The following is a 24,514-nucleotide window of genomic DNA, read 5'->3' as shown; positions in this document are numbered from 1 at the left end:
CGCACGGCTCCATTCTATAAGGATACGTCTTCCAAGCGCCGGACGGTAGACCAGGTACTTTAAAACAGGGACGCGGATAAGGTCTCGGGCCTTGCTTAACTCTGAGCGGAAACGGACACACGCAAGGAATAGAAAAGCGGCCCACAGTGCAAGCGAATATGCCACGATAACGTGGGAATCGATATCATGCATGGCGGCTTGGTGATGCGCAGAGGGGAAGACAGAAAAAAAAGCTCGGCGTGGTAGGTGCTTATTTATGTAGCAGTGTCCGGCTGCGCTAGCCATGGGCTATACCCGACTGAATCTGTGTAGTGGCGGTTACTTCCAGAGAGTGAGCACAAACCACAACATGACGATTGCCTTGTCGCCGTCCCGACAGTTGAGTATGGAAGGACTGCAAGGGCCAGGCTTGAACTTGTAGTGATAATGTATGAAAATAATATGTGTATGCAGGTTTTGTAGCTGGCATGACGAAGTGAGGGACCACAAATGCAGCGAATCCGACCCAGCAGCAGAAAATCTGGGCAAGGATTGTGCCACATATGGTGAGGGATGTGCAGAGACAGGTGCAATCAACCAAGGAGAGGATCCCCCGGTGGTTTTCGGTCAAAACTCAAGTGCGGGGCAACGCGACGGAGGCGAAACCATCGACACAGCACATGATGCGGCACTCCAGAATATCGCTTCTTCTATGCCACCCAAGGTCTCGGAGGTAGCAGCAGGCGATGTGATGCCTGTCTGCGACCGCCCTATTGAGTCTGCTCCGGTCTTCCTCGCAACTGGGACCATAGGTAATGGTCTCTCCTCTGCCGGTTATCGCATTGTGCTCCATCGACCAATATCAACGCCAGAATTGTTCTACTCTGAGGATGCTATGAGGGCGATAAAGGTGATGGAAACAATAATGCTGGATTGTGTAGAGCTGGATTCCTCTCTTGGCAAGTACGCGAGTGTGACCAGCACGGGCACAATGACAACAAAGAAAGAGAAGATTCGGAGCATTGCAAAGAAGCTAATTGAGCTGGACTATGACGAGGCTGTGGAAGCCGTCAAGAAGGTGGAGGCGCATTTGGCGGCCAAAATGATCCAGGTCCGGTATGACGAAACGATGTTCTGGAATATCATCAAGAAGGCTGCGGCTCGTCTCGACCCGACGACACTGCCGACACCAAAAGGAGTTTTGGACGAGTTCAGCAGGGAAGAGAAAGCTGCCACTGAGAAATTTATCAAGGAGGCCGGACAGGGACCAAGTCAAGGTAACCAACGCCGATGTCGCAGACTGTGGAAAACCCTACATGACATGCGAGAAGCTGGCGTCGACAACATACTTTTATATCGCACCAAAGAACTCGATCGCTTCTGTACTGGATACCCGATGGGCCAGGAATCTGCTGTGGTGGAGAATGTGCTGTCATGGGAAGAGATATATGGTCCGCACATCGTCCGACTTGAAGCCTGGGCAACGGGACTGCGTAGTGGCGATTGGAGTGGGACTTCGTGATTGAAGCAGCGACATATAGCAAAGAGGCTGGAAGTTCCGGATTCGTCGTGGAACTGCGCTAACAATGCCTGGCTTTTCGACGCGGAAGAGGCTGAATTCACTTCTCTCCCAGGCTCCACTCAAGCGCTGTCAAGCGACGAGCTGGGCGTCCCACTCGACATCAAAGGATTGAAGAGTGGGAGCAGAAACAAGTCAGTCTTCGTCAGCCTTCTCGCCAAAGATGAAGCGTTTCTTTGGGTTTGTTCTGTCACCACCATGAACAAAGATGATCGCCTGGGCGTCTTCGTGGGGCACCTCCGGCATTCGGAAGGCTTCGACACCACGTGGGGGATCAAAGGACCAAGAGAAAACCTGTGGTTGGATTATTCGAAAGTCACCGGACTGCTGAATCAGATGCGTGTATCGCAACAGGGTGGTGATGCAAACGTGCGCCTTCATTGGGAGCTCTGTGATGTTGAGGGAAGGTCAGAGCCCACTTGGACGGTCTCCGCTTGGGCTCTCAAGACGATTCGACCATTCGAAGAATTCGTCCGTTGTGCAGAACAGGAAGCGCAGTTCCGCTTGCATCAAGATCCAGCTTGCGCGAGGAAAGGGTTCCTCAGATGAGGAGAGAGGCTCGTGTTGAGGAGACGGATAAAGAGGTGGTGGTTGAATCTGTTTAGTGATGGCATTATAATTTGAGGTTTAGATGAGCGAATATTTAGGGTCAATATAGCCCGCGTTGACGATTGATGCCACATCATCTAAGTTTATTACATAGTTGGTACTACCACGAATGCCGCGTATTTTGCGGACTCGACTGCGACGCTGGAATCTTGCTCTGAGCCGCACATGCTCGCAGTGCACATCCGAAGTTGCTGTGTTTGCGAAATCAGACTTCATGTGGGGATTTCGTTGGACCAGCCGAACAAGCATCACATGGAAGGTCGCCAAGTCATCGCATCACACATATGTGATACTGTCGCACAACACGATGACGCACAGTATGGATGACTGAGCAATAGTCGGGAAGAATATCCCCTGTGAATCGGGCAACGGAAGACTCTTGATTTCTTCTCAAAAGAGCGAATATATATCTCTTATATACATGAATAGAGAAATGGAAGGCGGCGGCGGCTGCAGGCAGCAGCTTGACTAGTGGCGACTGTCTATTAGGCAGTGGGCAGGACCGTGAATGAGCGTCTGATCTTGACAGATACATACTCCCACCTCGGGACTCAAGTCCCCCAAGTAGTGTTCATTTGGCTGGGGGCTAGTACGTTGCCGAATGTCTTTTCAAGTTTAGCGACGAACGAATACGTGAGTGAGCACGAACTACCTATCATCAATATCTCAGCAACAGCTACAACGTAACTCGTTATTTCATTCTTGGTACGGGATCGCATTGCCCTGCCGGTCAAGAATTGAAACGAGTCTAATGCATTTCGGACGATGAATTCCCTGCGTGTGTACTCATCTCGAGCAATCGCGGCACGACCTGTCTAGACACTGGTGTGGCGGTGCGTATGATGCTGTGCCGTTTTCGACTGGTGCTTGGTCTACTCGCTCAGCACGTCGTATTGGTCGACGATCTTGACCTCGCTCTGCGAGACCTCCTCGCCGGTGGGGCTGGCCATCGCCTCCTTGGCCTTCTTCTTCCCCTTCTTGATCCTCTTGGAGAAGGCGATGGTGGTCGTTATGCTGTCGTCCTTGCTGTCGGTGTCGGGTCGCCTGAGGACTAGCCCCAGGCTCTCGTTGCCCAACTTGGCGGCCTCCTTCATCAGGCCCATGTACACATACTTCCTCGCCTCGGCGGACCTGACGACGTCCTCCATCGACTTCATCCTCACACACGCGTACACGATCTCGAACGGGCTTAGGCTGACCAGCGACCTCGTGTCCGAGTACACCGTGACTAACATGTCCACGAACCACTTCGGGGTGACGGACTTGACTATGGCCTCGAGCGAGGCGAAGTTGATGGTCATGATGGAGCACTCGATGTCCGGCTTGGTGACGCCCCAGGTGGTGAACCACCCTGCGCTGTCGTCCCCGTACACCACCAAGATGGCGGGCTCGTCTTTGCACCTGATTGAGACTGTGTTGACTATCGCGCTCGAGCTCATGATCGCGGTGACGGCACTATGATTTTCGAGCACGGGCTATTTGGCGACGTCGATCCACAGGACGATCTCGATGACCACGACGACCCTCGTGTTCCCTACGGAATCGCCGTAAGAGGGGCGGAGAAGCGAAGCACCCAGGTTTGTACCTGTCAGACGGAGCTGTGTGGGACAATATGAACGGGGCATAAGGAGCCACCGGCCCCTTTGTGCATTGACCGGCGATGACACTGTCCCTTCGAGTGCGTAACGAAGTTTTCCGCTGGACGTGCTGGTGGAGGAAGAGAAACGGGGCTTTCTAGTGCCGAGAACCCCGCCACCTTGGCCACAGCTGAGGCAGCGCGAACGACTTTGCCTCACCGTGCGGAAATGGCTTCGATGCAGCTTGTGCTTTTGCAGGCGAATTCAGTCTTTCAGGATCACATGTCTGTCCGATGGTGATCTTCGCGATGAATCCAAATGTGGTGTCTTTATTATGCCTCATAGCATGTGTGCTCCAGAACTCGCTGCATTTGGCGAAAAAGCTCCAATCGTCTGTGGTGTGGCGCGATGGCAGATAAAAGCGGCTGCTTTTGGTCGCTAATAATGGCTGATGTGCGACTGTCGAGTCATAGCCTGGCAGAAAAGATAGGTAGTCCGCCATCCCCCGCGAATTTTGATCTGAGCTCGTCCCAGCTTCCTCGCGCGATTTACAGTATGAATAGTTATCTTGCACGGAGCCAGCTCGTACCCCAACTCTGCAATATCGTGAGTAAGCAAGGTTTTATACGTATCTTATCACGTAATTTTTCACGTGCGTTCATCGAGCGCGCCACGGCTAGAGTCCCTCGATCGCTCGGAAGCATGCGTCCCGGGTTCTCCGGTATGTTACATCTGAGGGCCGCATTTTATGGAAGATTCTGAACACCGCCATCTTACTACCTCTTGATCACACTCACACAACCCCACGAGCCAATATTTCGCAGTGTTGAGCCGAGGCATTCCAGCAGTCGTTGTCTTTTTGTCGTTTCTCCGACAGACATACACAGTACTTTATGGCATCATTACTACTAACAGCAAGTGTTGACATTGAACTGGAACAGAACTATGCTACACGAGTCCAGGCTCTTCGCACGAATTGGAAACGCGGGCGACCGACCAGCGGCCGGCACGACGAAATAGCAACGGTGCCTCACGGCACCCCAACCCAATCAGCGGACAATGGTGGCAAATAAAGAGCTCGTCGACGAGGCTACGAGGCCATCATTTGCTCGATGCTTCGAGAGAAGCCATGTTCAACCGCATGAATCGTTCGAACATCTCCGCCATTTCCGCCATTGTCTTGTTAAGGACCTGCTGTGCCTCACCCATTTTGACCATCAGGGCTTCCAACCGTTGCAACCGCTGCTCGGTCGCACCCAAATGGCTAGGCGTTCCATTCGAGCTCGCACTAGGGCCGCGTTGCCTGCTCGGTGGTCGCTCTGAAGTCGATAATTCTCTTTTCTCTTGCTTGAGCGTCTCTGAGAGCCCTCCGTCGTGTGGCGGCGTCTTTCTCGATGCTTGCAGGGTTCACACAAGAGCTCTCAAACCCGGCTTGTCGTGGTGGGGGTATTCCATCCCTTATGCACACCTTCTCTATTTGAGCATTCGCACTCGTCGCTCCAAGGACTCTCCTCAGGCTTGTCGAAGTCAAGATGTTGATGCCGTTCTTGTGAAACCTGACACAACAGTCCGCGGGTGGATCCCTGCTATTTGCCGCTAGATTCTTGCGCTGCGTTTGCGACTTCGTCACCCACACACAGCAGCTCATCGAAGTCACCCCTATCCTTACTAGACCACGCCGACTGCCCGTCGGCCAAGTTTTTGTGGTCTGCTGCGGCCTTGTACTTCACCTCGAGAAGCCCAACCTCAGACGCTGATTCGTGTCGACGAGTTATCTGCCCGGTCTCCTCAACCCTCTCGACGCTCAACCGGGTTCCCCATTTACCATGCTGTCGCACACCAACGATCATACCTCCGTCTGCGGCACTGGCAGTGAGCCAAGGGTACTCGATATGTATTTTTATCACTTCAGGCACCCCGGGCGCCACGGTCGCTGTCGTGGTAGTGTTGGTAGACTTCTGCCTGATATAGTCATCGGCAGACATGACACCCCACTCCGTCGGGAAATGATGCCTGCTGATGAGCTTGTCGATGAGTTTCTTCTCTGCAGAGACGCGGTTCCTCGCGGTTTGGTTCTCTGGGTCGTCTCGGAGGACGGCGTACTCTTCCAGCACCACCTTGTAGTGAGGTCCAAAGAAAGAAACCGGGATCAACCATTGGCTGCCAGAGACTCTTTCGCTCTCCTTTTCTTTGGCGTCTTCAGATCTGTTGCCTTCTGTGATATTATCATTGATCTCCTTCAGCTGCTTGAGCAAAGCATTATCGTGAGGGTCTTCACCCAGCTTGTGAAGGAGTGGTGTCGCTTCACGGTATGCGTCTATTACTCGCAAAGGCGGTGTCGGTATTTCGTCCTCGTCCATTTCTTCGTCCTCTGCCTCTTCCCTCTCCAAGTGTCCATCCGCTTGCAATACCATCCCAGAGGCAAACTTCGTCAATGAACGGCTGGTCTACACCCATTTTCTTTGCGGCATCTTGCACCTCTGCCTCTCATGTTGGTCCAGCAGGCCTACTCGATGTGTGCCCACTTACTTTCGAAAGCATCTTTGGCCTTCTCCTGCTGGCAATAATACGGATGCGTCATACACCCCAAGCGCCTCATTAGATGCAGTTGTTCACAGCCGGTAGTGCCAGATGCGTGGCTTCGCGACACGGTTGGATCTTTTCGTGGGCGTTGGAGCGGGCGGCGCGCCCTGCTCCACCATGATCACGGCCTCAACTGCCTCTGCCACGATAAAGCTCGTTCGTGTGCTCGCACTCGCCTCGACCCGAGGGCGGCCGTTCGGCACTGGCCAATGGATCCTTAGGCGTGCGCACTGACTAATCTCCCACAGGGCGCTCTCCTATTGGCGCGTGGTGAAATACCGGCGAAGAATACCTCCTTACCATAGATCATTTAGTGCAGTGGCCCTCTAGGAGATTTCCTCCGGGCATAATACAATGGAATTCCCACAGTAATCGTACTTTAGGGAACGAGATTCGACGACAGCATCGCCTCAAGCTCCGCATACTTTGCCCCATCATTCCACGAATACTCTAATGTCTCCAGGACACGGCTGACATGCTGCACATCTGGTAAGCAAAGGCCAGGGAGTAAGGTGAAGCGATCATACCGCTAATCCAAAGCATTTAATTCGTACCAATTGCTCACGCAAGGTTTCTTGCTGGTATGGCTCAACTATAGAAATGCCCACACTGAGGAGCGGCCACAAAGTTGCCAGTTGGTTGATACCCGTCGAAAAGCGGCGCATTAGTGTGAATCCGATCGCCAGCAGTCTTTACTTCAGGATCATATGCCGCGCTACCGATCCTTCTCGTGGAAACTCTCTCGAGATAAATGGTGCATGCGAGGCCGTAACACCGAACGGACTTCTTTTTCTAGGTCTGGACAGTCCGATGGTTGGAAATTCGAACCCTAAACGGAAGGCTCTTCTCAAGGGACCCCAGTCCCGCAGCTGGACCACTTTTATAGAGGCCATCACCGCTGACGGGCGCGCCTTGACTCCAGGCATGATATTTAAAGGCAAATACCTTCAGACACAGTGGTTTAAGGAGGAGTTTTGGAGATTTGCGGACTGGCACTACATTACTTCACCCAATGGGTGGACGGACGACCATATTGAGTGGCCTGAAGAGGTCTATTTGCCTCAGATCCGACCTCTCGATAACTCTGAGGCCAGACTTATCATTCTAGACGGCCATGGGAGTCATGAAACGGTCTGTTCTTTGCGTATGTTATAATAGAGCGCTGCTGATTTGACAATAGCATGACTGGATGGCCATGTGCTTTTGAAAAATGTCTACTATTGTTATCTTCCATCTCACTGTTCTCATGGTCTCCAGCCACTAGACAACGGTGTTTTCAATGCCATAAAGGCAGCCTATCGGAAGGAACTAGACAAGCTTGCTTCTTTAACGGACTCTGCGTCCGTTGATAAGGTTACTTTTATACGTGCCTACGCCAGAGCACGTGAAGCGGGAATGACCGCAAAGAACATCCTGTCCGGGTGGAGGATCACTGGCAACTGGCCAATCTCGCGGGACAAGGCATTACGGCACCCTGAAATCCAGGACGACAAAGTTACGGCCTCACCTGAGTATAGGCCATATTTGGGATCTGACGACACGCCGAAAACTAGCCGCTATATCCGTGGTCTTGGCAAGAACAAGACATCTGCGACTAGAAGACGATACTCCAAGATTGCCAAAGGCTGGGAAACCCAAGAACAGAGGTTGACAGAGCATAGTAGTAAAATTGCCAGGCTGGAGGAGGAAGTGGACAGGCTCAAGAGAGGAAGAAAGAGAAGGGCCATTCCTAACCCAAATAGACGCTTCGTGAGTCTCGCAGAAGCGTTGGCGTTTGGAGAGGCCGTACAGTATCAACACTTGGGAGTCCGAAGAGGGTTGTTGTGGTGGATTGCGGCTCGTCAGAGAAAGAGGTGGAGACGTAGACGGAGATGGCTTCGGTGATTGAAGTCAAGTTACCTTAGCCTCCTCGGCGCACCACCAGGCTGAGTTTCGTGATAAAAAGACCAGAGGCGAGTAATATGTTCAATTCTATTTCCAATGAGGTAGTTCTTATGTACATATCATATTTCGTCGGAATACGAGCAATTCAAGTTTGGGAAATTTTGTGAGGCTAGTGTCGTTTACCTGAGCATAACGGGGGTGTGAGCCTAAGGTGGGGGTAAGATGGTACCTCAAGGCACCATCGTTTTATCGTCTACTTTGGATTGTGTGAATCGTTTAGTTGTCTGGGTTGCTGCGACGCGATTGCCTTGCGAACTTACTGTGGCCAGAGTGCAGCTGTCTAAGTGCCAGAGCGTACTCGTGGATGGTCTTTACTCGCTCCGTGTCCGACTTCGCAATCATTGAGGCAATCTTCTGCATCGGTGAGACGAATTGCTTGCTCACTTTGATCTTCGATGATGCCAAAGGGTGCGTCTTAGGGTGCGTCTTAGGGAGCGTCCGCAGGCTAATTCAGAATCTTGTCGCGGCTTGACCGTGCCGTTCTCGAAACGATGCGATGCCGTCGTTAGCCTCGGCTATCACCGCTGCAACTGTGTGGAAAGCTCCCGTGACAATCTTCTGGGCCCTGTCCAGACAAGCCGCTTCTCTCACGCCATACGTGTGCATCCACACATTGGAGGCGTAATCCATGGTTGGGGCTACCGTCGCGACAAACAGCTGTCTCGCCATTCGCGGGGCGGTACCTTTTTTAAGGAGATATCTATTAAATCTATTAGTCGATAGCTTATACTATTATAGAGTAAGTAAAGGTATATATATAAGTACTATCTATAGAATATTATTAATAAGCTATATAGAGCTCTTTTATATATAGCTAGCCTATATATATATATATAGGATCCGGCCCTTATATATAACTATATAGCTTAGGCTATAGCCTAAGCCTATAACCTATAATAGTTAAAGACTTTTATAGTTAATAGGCTATTACCCTTAGGTACCGTACTACTTATTAGCCTAGGTTAAGATCCCCCGCTACCTATACTATATATACGCTTTTAAGCTATAGCGCTTATATATATACGCGCTTATCTAGCCTTATATATAGGGACTTAAACCTATAACTAGTAAGTAGCTTAGTAAAAATATTATAGAGTAGACCTAATAGGGTATAGGCTATAGTCGCGCTATTACCCCCCTTTACTATATAATAAAAGGTAATAAATTAACTAAGCTACCTAGCTTATTAATTAACTATACTTATTAACTATCTAGGCAATACTTAGATACTTATACTATATAGCGGTATACCTACTTAATATAATACCCTTTAAATTATATAATTATAGCTAGTAAATCCAATATAAGCGTTAGTAGACCTAGATAAAAGATAATAATCTACTATATTACTATATTAAAAATATTAAGCTAGATATTATATACTTATAGGTCTTTAGCTATATAGCGTTCTTAAAAATAAATATAGTATTAGAATATATTAAGTTATATAAGATATAGTTACCCCTTAAGTAAAGGGCTTATATTAGCTACTTAGTAACCTATAGGTCTACTTAATAATATATTATATAGATACTATTAATTAAATAAAATAAACTAATAGTATTAGTTAATATATAGTTTAATAAGTTTATAAGCTATAATATAAAAAGAGAAGAGTAAGCCTAGCTAGTTTAAATATATAGCTATAATATCCTTAGTGTAGGAATGTATCTATCTAAGTGGTGTGACCAACCATGGTTGGCACGTGACCCGTACGGTCACGTGTGCGGCTGAGGGCAGCGTGCCCCCTTTCTCCACGCTGGCCTCTGCCTCCTTAGATAGAGAACAAGACGAATACAACATCAGGTTAACCCTAGTACCGTCTCATTGCAGCAGCTGCCGCAGGTGCCTACCCACACTGATCAGTGACCGGCCCACGCCCGTCACAGACAGCTAAGTAGAAGAGACAAATTCCTCAACCTTCGAAGGTGCTATAGTCCGCGTCACTTTACTGTGGCCCTGAGTAGCGCTCAGAAGAAGGTTATTTGTGCTAAGAACAAGGAATCTCCCGCTGGTTTGCCCAGCCGCGCGAGAGTCCTTCCAACTGTTGATTACGATCGCCCGCTAGTTTGCCTAGCCGTGAGCACCGGAATCGACAGGCGACCACATCGCAAACAACTAGTAAGAACGTTCGACCCTTGACGTTAAGTAGCAAGATCCCCGTCAGTTCAGTCTGGCCGCGAACGACCTACTTAGTACGCGACGCTCGACCTCCTATTAGCGACAACTCGTATACGAAGAGACCAATACGAACCCCACATCGTCTCATTCATTTGATCACGATAGCCCCGACCGCCCGAGCTATGTCCCCAGAAGCCCAGCTCGAAGAAATATGCGACCAGATGCAGGCACTAGACATCCAAGCATCCGCATTCCGACAAATTAATATCGACCTTTGGGACAACGATATCACACACGACGAAAAGGACAAGATCGCAGTAACGACATATGTGGCAAAGTTCATATTCATCGTTCAATCTGGCAGTGATCAAGGATACGACCTCCTTGGTTACTTCCAACAGCATTTTGAAGAATGGACCGAAGACACATGGGACCGCGCCCCGAATGAATACAAGAGAGCCCTCAGAAACTACTAAGGAAAAGAGGTATCTACACAGGTTCACAAAGGGGAAATTCGCAACACAATTTCTCATATTACAAACTATCGAGAACCACAAACCTGGCCAGAGCAGGAGTTTACGGAGATGGTGTTTGATGAGAGGACTGCTGCCTTCAGGAGGCAGACAGCATTACTAGGATCAAATGCTTCCACTAATCCCCATCCGTCTCAACCTCCTTCACCATCAGTTACGCCCTTAGCAGCACCTCATCAAGGTCTTAACGAACCACAACCTATTAAGACCCTAACGAGCCCTCCTAACGCACCTACTCCTGCTCCGACTATCCAAGATAAACCTGCTCCGACCTCTCTTACTATTCATCCGACTTCCTACCGCTTCCAGAACCCCGATCTCGTCCAACCTTTCACCAACCCCATCCCCGAACACTTATCCGGCCCTGCAACCTTTGGAGAATACATGAAACTCCCCCCGGATAACATCCCGAACGCTATCGTCGATAGCGACATCCAGCAGAAGTTTATGAAGACCTGGAACAAAGATCGGAACTACACAGGAGAGCCGTACGATCTCCTTGATGATAAGCTCCGCCTCTTCTTAAGCAACTGCTCTCATATCCAAGTGAAACCGTCACAATTTCACGCACTCTTTCCCGGATCCTTGATGGAAGAGCCCAAAGATTCTATCTTGATAAGATCACATGGGCTACGACGTTCCGACAAGCGTATGATATCTTCAAACAACACTTTGACACGGAAGTCAACCATGTCCACTACCATACTGACTGGACAACAATAACCTTTAACTCCATCCGTGCCCAAGATGCTTCGAAGACCCCCCACGAAGTGCTTCAAATCCTCTTTGATAAGCTTCAGCTCTGCCAACGAGCCCTTGGCAGGGAGTACGCAGGAGACCTTCTACTGCGTACAACGCTTATGAAAGCATGCCGTGGAGTACCCGAACTCCAATACGCTCTTTTCAAACCCGCCGATAACGTCGAGCACCTTCTTGCAGATCTTCGTGCATCCGTTGAAACCCATCTTGCCCTCATAACAACTTCTCAATTTCCCTTGACTTTGCTGGATCATTCGATCATAACGATCCACGCCATCAGTACTACCTCGACCGTCGATACAATAACAACCGCTCTCGAGGCAGATACGGATATTCAGGTCAACGACCCAGCCGCGGATACGGACAAAGCTACAACCGTGGAAACTACCGGCCTCAAAGCCGTAGTAACTACAATCCTAGCTACAATAACCGCAACTGGACAAAGAAGTGTTTTGTTTGTGGACAAGAAGGCTGTTGGTCAACTAAACACTCTACGGATGAACGACAAGAGGCCAAGGACCAACATATCACTCAATGCCACTTCATAGGTGTACAACTCACGGACATCGGAGGCTATATTCTAGACTACGAAGGTCATGAGATGAGCAGCTTTGATGACACTGAAGATACATGGGAAGAACATGACAATAGCACCAACGATCACCCGGAACAATGGCAAGCAAGCCAAATGCTCTGTCAACAGGCATTCAATCATTTGATCACAGGAGAAGACGTCTATCAGACGGATCAAACCGTTGTTCCAGCCTCGCAATTTATTATTGAAGATCGCTATTCAAGGGATAGATTCCAAGGTATCATGATCGACACAGGTGCAGCAACATTCTCCACAGCAGGATATTCTCAGTACATCGCCCTACAACGAGAAGATCCTTCTGTAGCTCTCGACAGCTCTACATCCGGCCAGGCCTCCATCAAATTTGGCAACGGCGACACGATTAACTCCTTGGCACAGTTGCCTAAAACACCCCTCGGAAGGATCACGTTCCACATCCTTCAAACCCCAACTCCTTTTGCTCTGCCTTGCTGATATGGATCGACTTGGTATCTATTTCAATAACATCACAGATACCATCAATTGTAGTAATCATTGTACTAATCGCCCTACCAGCATCCCAGTCATCCGCAAATGGGGACATCCCTGGTTCTTCCTTACGAAAGATGAAGAGTCTATCTCGTTTCTTACGGAAACAGAGATTCGTACACTTCACCGACGCTTTGGACACCCAGCAGTCCCTAGGCTCCATCACCTCTTGAAGCAAGCCGGGCACAGTGACGTCTCGATAGACACATTAGAGACTATCTCTAAGTTCTGTCACCACTGTCAAATGCACTCACAAGCCCCACGCCGCTTCAAGTTCACCCTTAACGATGATCAAGAATTCAACTACGAAATCATCGTTGATGTGATGCACCTAGGAACACCACAACGCCCTGTTCTACACGTTGTGGACTCAGCTACTGCTTTCAAGGAGCCAGATTTTTACCGTCAATGTCAGCTAAAGATACATGGGAGACCCTCCGGACCCTCTGGATCGACACGTATCTTGGACCTCCTGATACCCTCCGTCATGATGCAGGAACTAACTTTGCTTCTCTCGAATTCCGGAACGAAGCAAAGATTATGGGAATCAAATGCTCTCAAGTACCTGTTGAGACGCATTGGTCCATTGGAAAGATTGAACGCTATCACGCACCCTCCGACGCGCCTTTAACATCCTCCATGCTGAGATTGGCCACACCACTTCCGCCGAAACAGTCCTTCAAATGGCTGTTAAAGCAATCAATGATACGGCAGGACCTGACGGTCTTGTGCCTACGTTGCTTGTTTTCGGCGCATACCCTCGCGTATCTACAGACTCGCCCCTTCCGCTTCTACCCTCAAAAGATCGGAAGCTATGCAGAAAGCGATGAAAATGCTCCGCCAACTCTCGGCAGAAAGACGAGTTAAGGATGCCCTCCATGCACGCAACGGCCCGAGCACGACAGAAGTGCTATCCTCCCGCTGCAAAGTGAAGTTCGCGTTTGGAGAGAAAGACGGTTGGCAAGGACCCTTCAAGATTGCATCGATTGATACCCATAACATCACCATTGACACAGTCAACGGCCCCAAGTCTTTCGATCGACCCTTGTACAACCGTATCTGCGTGATGATACCACTCTTTCCGACCCTACACACGACACAGACCCTCAGGCATTCGTTCAGATCTTAATGAACAACCGGCTCAAGACCCCGTTAAGACCCTAACGGACCTGCCTGCCGACCCGAACCCCGCCCCCGCAGAGAGGACGCCCACCAGGATCAAAGAACAAGCCAAAGGATTTGATCATGATGGCCCAAGCCGTAGACCAGAGCTTCTTGACCCAAAGGAGGAAGATGCACAAGCTCTTTCCTCAAGCTACGGTCTGATGGCATAATCACCTCTCCTGGTGACCCCTTCGAAGAATCCGATAACAAAGAGATTACTGACCTCGTTGGCCGCGGTGTATTCCAATTTGAACGATACGATCAAATGAGTCATGGAAACTATAGAATCTTTCGCTCTCGAATGGTTCGTGAAGTCAAAGGAATCAACACTAAGCCCTACGAAAAGTCTCGACTTGTTATTCAAGGACATAACGACTTTGAGAAGACCACCCTCCTGACGCAATCTCCGACAATTCAACGCGTTAGCCAGAGACTCATCCTCGCTATTGCCCCGGACTTCTTCAAAACTACGGCATAACCTCTCCCTCCGTGATATCACTCAGGCATACCCGCAATCCCAGACCAAGCTTTCCGGACCATTCTTACGTATTTGCCCACGGAACTACAAGGCAAATACCCTAACGGAACAATTATTCGTGTTATTAAGCCCCTGTACGGTATCGCAGAAGCCGGAGTCCATTGGTTCCGCACATATCAGCAGCATCACCTCGAAAAGCTGGATATGTCTACCTCCACCTATGACTCCTGCCTACTGATTTCGAATACTGGCCCTGACACGCTCGGTATTGTTGGAATGCAAACTGATGACACCCTCATCCTTGGAACGAACAACTTTTCTACCCGTGAAGAAGAAGAGCTACAAAAGGCAGAATTTCGTTCCAAGCCCAAGACTGACATCACATACGGAACAACGGTTGACTTTAATGGTGCAAGACTGACGTTGCTGAATAATAACCCCCTTAAGAAAGGATCCCTTTTACTTCAACAGAAGGGACAAGCAGCAAAAATGACCACCATTGACCCTAAAGCAATTGATCGTCACCAGCGCTACGTTGAGGAACGAGCGCGAGCCTCATACATTGCTTCAATTGCTCAACCGGAAGCTTCTTTCGATGTTTCAGTCGCCGCCCAAGTACAGACCCTGAGGATAAAGATTACGCAATTTTGAACAAGCGACTGCAATGGCAAATGGATCACCAACTACGTGGCCTCACGTACAAACCAATTGATCTAGCTACTGCAAAGCTGATGGTTTTCACCGATGGTTCTTTCGCAAACAACAAGGACTTATCCTCCCAACTAGGATTCGTCATTACCCTCGTTAACGAGACAAACCACAAAGAAAAACAGTTCGAGATTAGTGGTAACATCGTACACTGGAGTTCAACAAAGTGCAAACGTGTTACCCGTAGCGTCCTAGCATCAGAGATCTACGGTATGGCCAACGGATTCGACATAGGCATCTCCTTGCGATGACTATGAAGATAATTACGGAACGACTCAACCTTCCTCCTATCCCTCTCATCGTCTGTACGGATTCGTACTCTCTCTACGAATGCCTAGTCAAGCTCGGTACGACGAAGGAAAAACGATTGATGATTGATATCATGGCCCTTCGCCAGTCATACGAGAAGAGAGAGATAACAGATATTCGTTGGATCAACGGCGCAGACAACCCAGCAGATGCAATGACGAAAGCATCACCAAACCGAGCCCTGGAACGCTTCATCGATACCAATAGTCTGACAATTCGAGTCGAAGGATACGTACAACGTTCCTAACCGCTCCTTATCCCTATGATCAAATGATTGCTCCTATCAGGAAGACCCTTCACTTCTTCCCCGATATCTACAGCTAAGAACAAGACGTCGGACCCACTTTTGGCAATAATGACACACGCCCTCACGGCACATTCCTTCACGGCCTTAACGCTACTATCCTTTAGACCTGTTCAAGGTGTTGCTGTGCTTCTCACAGCAAAAGAAGAGTTGCCTGTGTAGGAATGTATCTATCTAGTGGTGTGACCAACCATGGTTGGCACGTGACCCGTACGGTCACGTGTGCGGCTGAGGGCAGCGTGCCCCCTTTCTCCACGCTGGCCTCTGCCTCCTTAGATAGAGAACAAGACGAATACAACATCAGGTTAACCCTAGTACCGTCTCATTGCAGCAGCTGCCGCAGGTGCCTACCCACACTTAGAGATATAGCTATAACTAACGTTATAAATAGTAAGGAACCTAAAACCTTTAAGGTACTAAGTTTATCTAACGATAATATAGATAACGGTTAAACGCTAAAAGAAGTAATTACCTTTATATAGGACCTATTACCTTTATATACTTTAGAAGACTAAGAACTAAAGACACCCTTATAAGGATTATATAGATATATATATCTTCCCCCTTTAAAAATAGTAAGCCTAAGGATAAAGATTTTAATATTACCCCTCTTACTTAATACTATATATAATATAGAGTTACTAAGCTCTATACCTTCTATGCCCGCGATAGATACTATAGTAGGTAACCCCTCTTATATCTTATTAAAGAGATAGCTTAAAGATATAATACCTATATTAATTAACTTATCTCTTTAAGATAAACGTAATAGTATACCTCTTACCTTAAGAGGTAAAGGACCGATTATAGTATAGGTTTATAAAGATAACCCTTAGTCTAAACCCTATACCTTTAATATAGCAGTTAGTAGGGCTAGCTTAAGGGCATTATAAGTATAAGAATAAGGAACGATTATATTATAGGTTTATAAAGATAACCTTTAGTCCGAACCCTATACCCTTAACCTAGTAGCTAGTAGGGCCGGCTTAAGGGTATTATAAGTATAAGAATAATATAAACGAAAGGATACGTTATAAGGGATTAACCTAAGTAACGTTATTAAAGGAAAATAGGCTTATAGGCTTAAGAGATCCTTTATTAATAATATTATCGTAAAGGTAAGTAAGTATAAGCTTTACGTTAAAGATATACCGCCTCCCCTTACTTCCTTTAACGCGGTAATAGCTTTAGAGTTTATATATAAGTAGAAAGAAGCTATAGACTATAAAATAAAAGAAACCCTAGCTAGGGGTATATAAAAGACTATCTTAAAAGCTATTATTAAATAAAAAAGGTACTTCCTAATCCCCTTATATTAAGTCTTTATATATAAGACTAATAAGTAAGGGTATATTATATACTTTAAGGTATATATTATAGTTTATAGAGACTTATAACCTAAAGATAATAAGGATATATATATAGCTATACTATAAGTATAAATATTCTAACTACTAATAGCCTTTTACTACCTTAAGGACTTTAAGACGGAATAATATAATATAAAAATAGTATTCCTATATATTATCCTATACTAAAAAGTCTATTACTAGCCTCTACTAAGATTTTTAATACCTAGGCTATACCTAAAGCTATTAAAAGTACTATATAGGCTCTATATCTCCTTAAAGCTATAGTTTAAAGAGATATTTAGTTTCTTTATAAGACTAAGTATAAGGGTATTTACCCTTAGTATAGGTCTAGGCATTAGCCTAGACCTTAGCCGATAGCGTTATAGGGTAAGGTAGGCCGTATATATAAATACGTATTTAGTAGCGGTAGGCGCGGCGTATAGTTAGATCCTATATAGCTTATTATTATAATATAATAAAAGGCACTTATAGTATAACCCTCTACCTACCTTATAATAGTATAAGCTATCCTTATATTAAACCCGATATTAGAACCTTAGTAGTACTAGCTAAGGTAGTAGTAGTAGTAGTAGCTACTATAAAAAGAAGCTTAGTACTAATAGCTATAGTAATAGGCGGAAGAGCTATACTAGTAATACCTATAAGAAGAGACCTAGTAATAACGGGATAAATAAGCCCGATTTATAAAGCTATTTTACTAAATATTATAAGACCTAGACTAATAAGTAACCCTATACTAGATCCTTAATACCCTCTTAACGCTAGCTCCGATAAATACGCCTCCCGCTACTAAGAGGTCGGAGCGCGAGGCGGCCCTTAGTAGACGGAAGCTACCACCTTAGCCTACCTAAGATAGTAAGCTAGAGACCTTTTACTTCTTCCTTAACCGCTTAATAGTAAAATACTATATTAACGAGAAATAGGGCCTTAACGGCTATAAGGAGACAGCTTAGTTCTCGCTCCTATATACGCTACCGGAGCCTTAGATATAGCGAGTAGCGGGCTTTTAAGAGTAGGGCGGTCCTAAGGGGACGAAAGACCCCTAAGTATTCTTTAACTACCTAGTCTATACTTTCGGCAATATATAGGAATAAGAGAAGGTATAGGATAGGCTATAGACCCTTACTTAGTAAAAGGGGCAGTCCTTTAAGGAGTTCTTACTAGAATTTAAAGAGACCCTAACCTAAGCGGTAGGTAATACCGCCTAGGAGGACGGCGCTAAGCTTACCTAGCTATAGAACTTAATCTCCTTAGCACTCTAAGAGCTACTTATCCCTATTATAATACCCTCTACCTACGAGGGCTACGTAGCCTGCCTTATAAAGGTAGCCTAAGGATATAAGTAAACGCCGCGCTTTTAAAAGCTATATAAGCGCTTAGCCTCGAGCGGGACTAATAGGCTAGATAGTTCCTCCTTACTTAACCTATCTATGCCTAGGCCCGCTCTTAAGTCGGCGGTCGATATAGACGGCGACGTCTAGATAGTAGCTATACGCCCTAGGGGGCGCGGTAATAGTAAGACCCCGGCCGCTTTACTAGCGGCGTAGTCTAGTAAGATAGCTAAGTAAGTGCCCTACGAGGAAATTAGTAAACGATATAAAGAAAGCTACTATATACGTTACGGCGTAAGTATATATATAGTTAGGTCTTGCCCCTACCTCTTAGTAAGGAGGCCGGTAAAGATATAGGTTACCCGCGCCCTATTAGAATCCGACGATAAGGGAGATAGGGGAACCTCCGCTATATATAAAGCGGAGGGAAAAGCTTAGCTCTAGTATAAAAGCGGGCCCTAGAGCCTAGTAAGCTAATACTAGCTAAGGAGGACCTAGTAAAGCGTATTAAAGAAGAACCTACTTTAATACTAGTTATTATTAACTAGACTTACCTCTTCTCCGCCCTTATAGATAAGGGTTATTAGTATTACGCTATAATTAATAAAGTAAAAGCCCTTAAGCTACGCTTACTAATAGAGAAGATTCGCCCTAGGTATATAAAGGGCGCCTTAGCCGCGATAAAGGGCGCGGTTATTAAAGGCGTTGCTTAAGTAGCTATAGAGGTTAATAGCCTCCCGCGGCTACTAGTAGTATATATAGTCCCTTAGCTTAAGTTTCCCTTAATTCTTAGGAAGCTATAGTTAATATATATAAAGTTATATTTAGTACTATATAAAGGGAGGCTATAGTTTAGCCCTACGTAGTCCTAGGTCTAGTATAATAGTAAGGAGGGAGCGCCGGACGCCCTACCTAACTTATAAGACGCCTAGGAAGTCTTAGCCTTAGTATTCGTAGGCACGATACGGTAAATCTATAAGCGGAAGGGGCCGGCTATAGCTATAGCGTCGATCTACGCGGTTAGCTTAGTAGATATTAAGAAAGCGCTACGACTAAAGCGCCCTATATCGGAAGAGGAGCTATAGTAGGCTATCCTACCGTAGTTCTATAACTTACTACCGCTCTTTTAAAAGAGCGAGGCCGATAAGTTAAACCCTTATAAGCCGGGTATAGACTACTTAATACCGCTTTATATAAGGGATAACGGTAAGGAGCTTCCCCCGCTATTTAGGCCGCTATATAGTATATTATAAAAGGAACTACTAGTATTAAAGAAGACCCTTATAGACCTCCTTAATAAGGGATTTATTAGGGCTAGCTCCTTTAAGGTAGCGGCTCTAGTTTTATTTATATGAAAGCTAAGGGGGGGACTTCGCTTTTATATAGACTACTAAGCGTTAAACGCGATTATACGCCTAGACCGGTACCCCCTTCCGCTTATAAGAGAGACCCTCTATAACTTAGTAAAGGTAAAGTAGTTTACGAAGCTCGACGTCGTTTAAGCGTTCTATAAGGTATAAATAGCGTATAAGGAGGAGTAGAAAACAGCGTTCTATATAAGATATAGCTTATTTAAGTAAATAGTTACCCCCTTCGGCTTAGTAAGTGCCCTAGCTACGTTCTAACGTTATATTAACCGGGTACTTAAGGGTTTCCTTAATAAGTTCGCGTCTATATATATAGATAATATTCTTATTTATTTAAGCGGGAGCTATAAAGACTATATATAAAAGGTATAAAAGGTACTAAACCGCTTAGCGGAGCACGGCTTATATCTAGACCTAGATAAATACGAATTTAGCGTTAAGCGCGTTAAATACCTTAGCTTTATTATTATCGCGGGCGTAGGCGTATAAATAGACCTAGCTAAGATCTAAGCTATCCGCGACTAGGCGACCTTAATATCGTAACGAGGCGTACGGAGCTTCCTTAGCTTCGCTAACTACTACTAAGTCTTTATTAAGGGGTTCTCGCGGATCGTACTACCGCTTAACGAGCTAATAAGGGATAGGGCCCCCTTCTCTTAGGGACCTATATAGGTAGAGGCGTTCTAAGCCCTTAAAGACTTATTCTTATAGGCCTTAGTACTACTATAGTAAGACTTCGATAATCCCTTAACTATAGAAGCGGACTATAGCGGCTATATACTTAAGGGAACCCTATCTTAAGAAGTAAAAGGGTAGAGGAGGCCTATAGCGTTCTACTTATATAAGCTTACTATAGTAAAGAGGAACTACTTAATCTACGATAAGGAGATATTAGCGATTATTAGCTACCTTAAGTAGTAGTAAGCGGAGCTCTATAGCTATAAGAGCTTTAAGATCCTTATAGACTATAAGAACCTTAAATACTTTATAACTTAATAGTATCTCTTAGAGCGGTAGGCGCGCTAAGCGGAGTATCTCTCGCGCTTTTAGTTCTATATTAAGTATAGACTAAGTAAGGAGGCTATAGTCCTAAACGCCTTCTTATAAAGAGAGTAAGATCGACTTACCTTTATAGACCTTAATATATAAGATATATAGATAATCCTAGATAAGGCGCTCTAGACTTACCTCGGCGCTACTCTATTAAGGGTAAAGGGTAACCCCCTAAGAGCGGCCGGGGTCCCGGCCCCCCCTAAGGGTACGCCTAACGTCCCTCGGCGTATCTTCTAAGATAAGGAGCTCTAACGCTTATAGGACTAGCTAGTAGTATAGGATAGTATATATATAAGCGTACGCCGCGCTATAGAGGTAGGGGCACGCTCCCTTAACCGCGGCCTTAGGTTAAAAGTCTAAGTAGGAGACTACTATATCGACCCCTATAGCTACCTTCGCTATAAAGGTAGGCTATAGGTCCTAGGCGCGCCGGCGATAATAAAGGCTATAGCTAGGGCGGCCCCCTTAAAAGTTAAGGAGTAGGATAGGTTAAGAGGGCGGATTATATAAATAATCTACGACTTAAGCATAATCGGCTATCTTAGCCGCGAGGGCACGCTAGTAGCGATTAGCTAGGACTTTTACTAGCTACTTATAGTACTATACGTCCGCTATTTCCTTTATAACTATAATATCTATAGCTACTTAAAGATCTAGTAAGCGCTTAAGAGGGGGCTATTAAAGTTACTACCGGTCCTTAACTAGTTTTATATATATATATAGATAGACTTTATTACGGACCTCCCCCTTATAGTAAGTAGCAACTATAATCTCTAGGTAATTAAAGACCGTTTAAGTAAGGAGGTAGAACTAAAGCCGATACTATCTATAGAAGCGGAGGCCTACGCTAAGCGCTTCCTTTAGTACTACGCCCGCTTCTATTAATAGCTAGCCTCGATTACTAGTAATAAGGGCACTAATTAATATTAAAAGACGCGGTTATTAGATATATATTATTTATAGCGCACCTATCGGAGCGCGCGTTCTACTTTTACCTACGTAGCGTAATAGTCTTCGCGATAGTTATAAGCCCGGGAGGGGATAGTATACTACCCCTATAACTTCCGGTAACTATACGCGATACGGGGTTTAATCCCCTATAGACGACTACCTCTCTTAAATTTCCTTAGGTTATTAGCGTGGCGCTTAGTATTCGACTCCCGCGTCTTACTTTATAAGGTCTAGGGCTCCCGGCGGAGCCGCGATCCCTAAGGGGGTATATCGGAAGACGCGGTTATTAAATATATATTATTTATAGCGCACCTATCGGAGCGCGCGTTCTACTTTTGCCTACGTAGCGTAATAGTCTTCGCGATAATTAAACCGGCCGCTTTTAATAGTACCTCTATAAGCTACTCTAAGTTACTTAGTTACTAAGTACGGCCTACTACCTATAAACTAATAGGGGGCCCGAACGCCTTAACTAAGAAGTATAAGCTTACCTTTAAGGGGTAATAGCTTATAACTAAGCGGACTAAGATAAGTAGCTTCTAATAGCTTAGATAGCGCTTAATAGTAGGTCGAACTCCTCTATTAATATATCCCCCTTCCTCGCGCTATATAGGTTTAAACTACCGTTAGCATAGCTTATTACTATAGATATAAGCGTAGAGCGCTACCTAGCTAGCTCCCTAGAGGGTAGGGCGTCTGCCTTTATATAAAAGCTATAATAAGTTATAGAGTTCTACTAATCCTTAATAGCGTTTACCGCCTAAGACTAAGAGCGGTAGGCTAATAAGTCGAGGGATCCTATAAATAGGTTCGTAGTAAGGGATAAGGTCTAGCTAGACCTCCGTAACTATAGGTCGACGAGGCTAAAAAAGAAGCTTAACTAGCTATACGCTAAGTATATAGTAAAGAGGGTACTAAGTCTATAGACTATAGAGCTAGAGGGGCTACCCTTTAGTATCTATAGTATAATTAACGTTAACCTCCTTTATCGCGCTACTATAAACCCTTTACTAAGCTAAGAGATAGCGGATCCCTAACTAGCTACTATTCTCGTTAAAGGGGAGGAGGCGTTCTTAGTAAAAGAGTTATAGGTAGCCTATTAAAAGAATATAGGCTATAGTAGGAGGCGCGAAGTCCTTATTAAGTAGCGCGGCTACTAAGACTTAACGTAGGAGCTAGCTTCTAAGTTCGAGGGCGCGGTAGCTCTAAATAAGTTTAAGGCCCTTTATAAGCTAGTAAAGGAGAACGACGGCTTAGTAAGAGAAGCTACCCCCCTTAGTAGTAAAGCGGCTAGTACCCTAAGATATAAGGGAGACTATGCCCCGCCCTTAAGAAAGTAGCGGGGCACTAAGCCCGCGGCGGTCGCTACGCTAGTATAAGCTATAGGTATATATTACGGATACTATAACTATAGATAATAAGTAGGGCGTACTTAGGTCGGCGGTAGTATAAATAAATCGTATTAGCCCTTACGGGCGCGCTTAAGGGCGTATAGACTAGGCCTAGCGGGCCTTTTTCTTTAGCGGGGTCTTAACTACTAAATAGTTATCCTTATCCTCCTCCTCGTCCTCCTCCTCGTCCTCCTCTTTAATATAAGGCGCGGCCCCGGCCTTAAGGGCGCGGATCTAGCCCTCTAGGCTACTTAGCTAAGCGGCGATAGCGGCGGCGTTAAGGATAGCGGCGGCGGCGGCGGCGGTACCGGTAGTAGTAGAGGCGGCGGCGGCAAAGGTAGCGGGGGCGGCTATAGCGGCGGCGACGGTGCCCCTAAGAGAGAGGGAGTTAGCGCCGTAGGGAGTATAGGAAAAGGAGCTTACGTACTTAGGTATAAGGGCGGCGCGCTCGAGGAATCGTAAATTATAATAGGCGGCGGCGGTAGCGGTTAAAGCGCGCTTAGCCTTATTTTAGTCCCTACCCGGCTCTATAGCGCTCTAAGCCGCGGTAGTATAAGTAAGAACGGGCGGCGTAACCTTATAGGCGCGGCTAGCCTAGGCGTATAGGAAGTAGCTGCCCTAAGGGCGGCCGGCCTAGTTAGCGTAAGGGAGGGACTACGAGGTATACTATACGTAGGAGGAACCTTAGGTAGCGCCCTAGGCTATAGCGCGCTTATACTAGTATAAGGAGTTAGTAATACTTACGAGAATAAGGGCGGAGGGGCTTATAGAGGAGGGTAGTAAGGACCCACGCTTATTATTATCGTCGTTATTATTATCGTTATTATTATCGCGGCGGCCGGTAGCGGAGAGTATAGTAAGGGCGGCGGCGGCGTAAGTAGTAAAGTTAATAGCTAAGAAGCCGGGTAGCGGGTAGCGTAGAGCGGTAGTAGGCGCGACTAGGGCGGCGGGGGCAGTAGGTAGGGTAGTAAGCGAGGTAAGGGCGCGATCGATAAAGTTATCGATCTTAGCGGAGAAGTAAGATAAGGCGGGGGAGGATATATTAAATTATTTAAATAACTAGTAAGGGTATAGGTTAGCTCGTATATAGGCGGCAGCGCACGGCTAGGCGCTAGGAGACTTATAGTTATTATCGCGAAGCGTAGCTTAATTTTATAGTTCTCGGAGATATCCCTTAGTATAAGGGACCTAGGAAGCTAAAAAACCGATATTAAAGAAGGAGCTAAAAGGAGGTATAGAGAGGAGGGTAGGGAAAAAGGGGGAAGTAAAAGTAGCGATAGCTTTTTATAGAGGTAGCAA

General features: G+C 46.4%; 4 protein-coding genes across 4 annotated transcripts; 2 read left to right on the top strand and 2 right to left on the bottom strand.

Annotated features, from left to right (window-relative positions):
• Positions 1 to 970: 970 nt before the first annotated feature.
• Positions 971 to 2,107, top strand: HRG_01478 (uncharacterized protein; the record flags this gene model as incomplete). Its single annotated transcript, XM_044859949.1, has 2 exons — positions 971 to 1,256; positions 1,614 to 2,107. 2 exons carry the CDS (start codon positions 971 to 973, stop codon positions 2,105 to 2,107), a joined length of 780 nt encoding a protein of 259 aa, XP_044726349.1.
• Positions 2,108 to 3,039: 932 nt separating this feature from the next.
• HRG_01477 (uncharacterized protein) lies at positions 3,040 to 3,606 on the bottom strand (the record flags this gene model as incomplete). The annotated part of the gene is made up of 1 exon (XM_044859948.1): positions 3,040 to 3,606. The coding sequence occupies one exon, from the start codon at positions 3,604 to 3,606 to the stop codon at positions 3,040 to 3,042; it is 567 nt and encodes a 188-aa protein (XP_044726348.1).
• A 1,984-nt stretch (positions 3,607 to 5,590) lies between these two features.
• HRG_01476 (uncharacterized protein) lies at positions 5,591 to 6,325 on the bottom strand (the record flags this gene model as incomplete). Its single annotated transcript, XM_044859947.1, has 4 exons — positions 5,591 to 5,602; positions 5,661 to 6,061; positions 6,156 to 6,224; positions 6,274 to 6,325. 4 exons carry the CDS (start codon positions 6,323 to 6,325, stop codon positions 5,591 to 5,593), a joined length of 534 nt encoding a protein of 177 aa, XP_044726347.1.
• A 602-nt stretch (positions 6,326 to 6,927) lies between these two features.
• On the top strand, positions 6,928 to 7,534 carry HRG_01475 (DDE superfamily endonuclease domain-containing protein; the record flags this gene model as incomplete). The annotated part of the gene is made up of 2 exons (XM_044859946.1): positions 6,928 to 7,458; positions 7,508 to 7,534. The coding sequence occupies 2 exons, from the start codon at positions 6,928 to 6,930 to the stop codon at positions 7,532 to 7,534; spliced, it is 558 nt and encodes a 185-aa protein (XP_044726346.1).
• Positions 7,535 to 24,514: the final 16,980 nt, after the last annotated feature.

The sequence above is a fragment of the Hirsutella rhossiliensis genome, assembly GCF_020360975.1.
Source record: "Hirsutella rhossiliensis strain HR02 chromosome Unknown scaffold00001, whole genome shotgun sequence".
Lineage (NCBI taxonomy): Eukaryota > Fungi > Ascomycota > Sordariomycetes > Hypocreales > Ophiocordycipitaceae > Hirsutella > Hirsutella rhossiliensis.
Note: the sequence above shows the minus strand (reverse complement) of the source record. Positions and strands in the feature narration are given on the sequence as shown.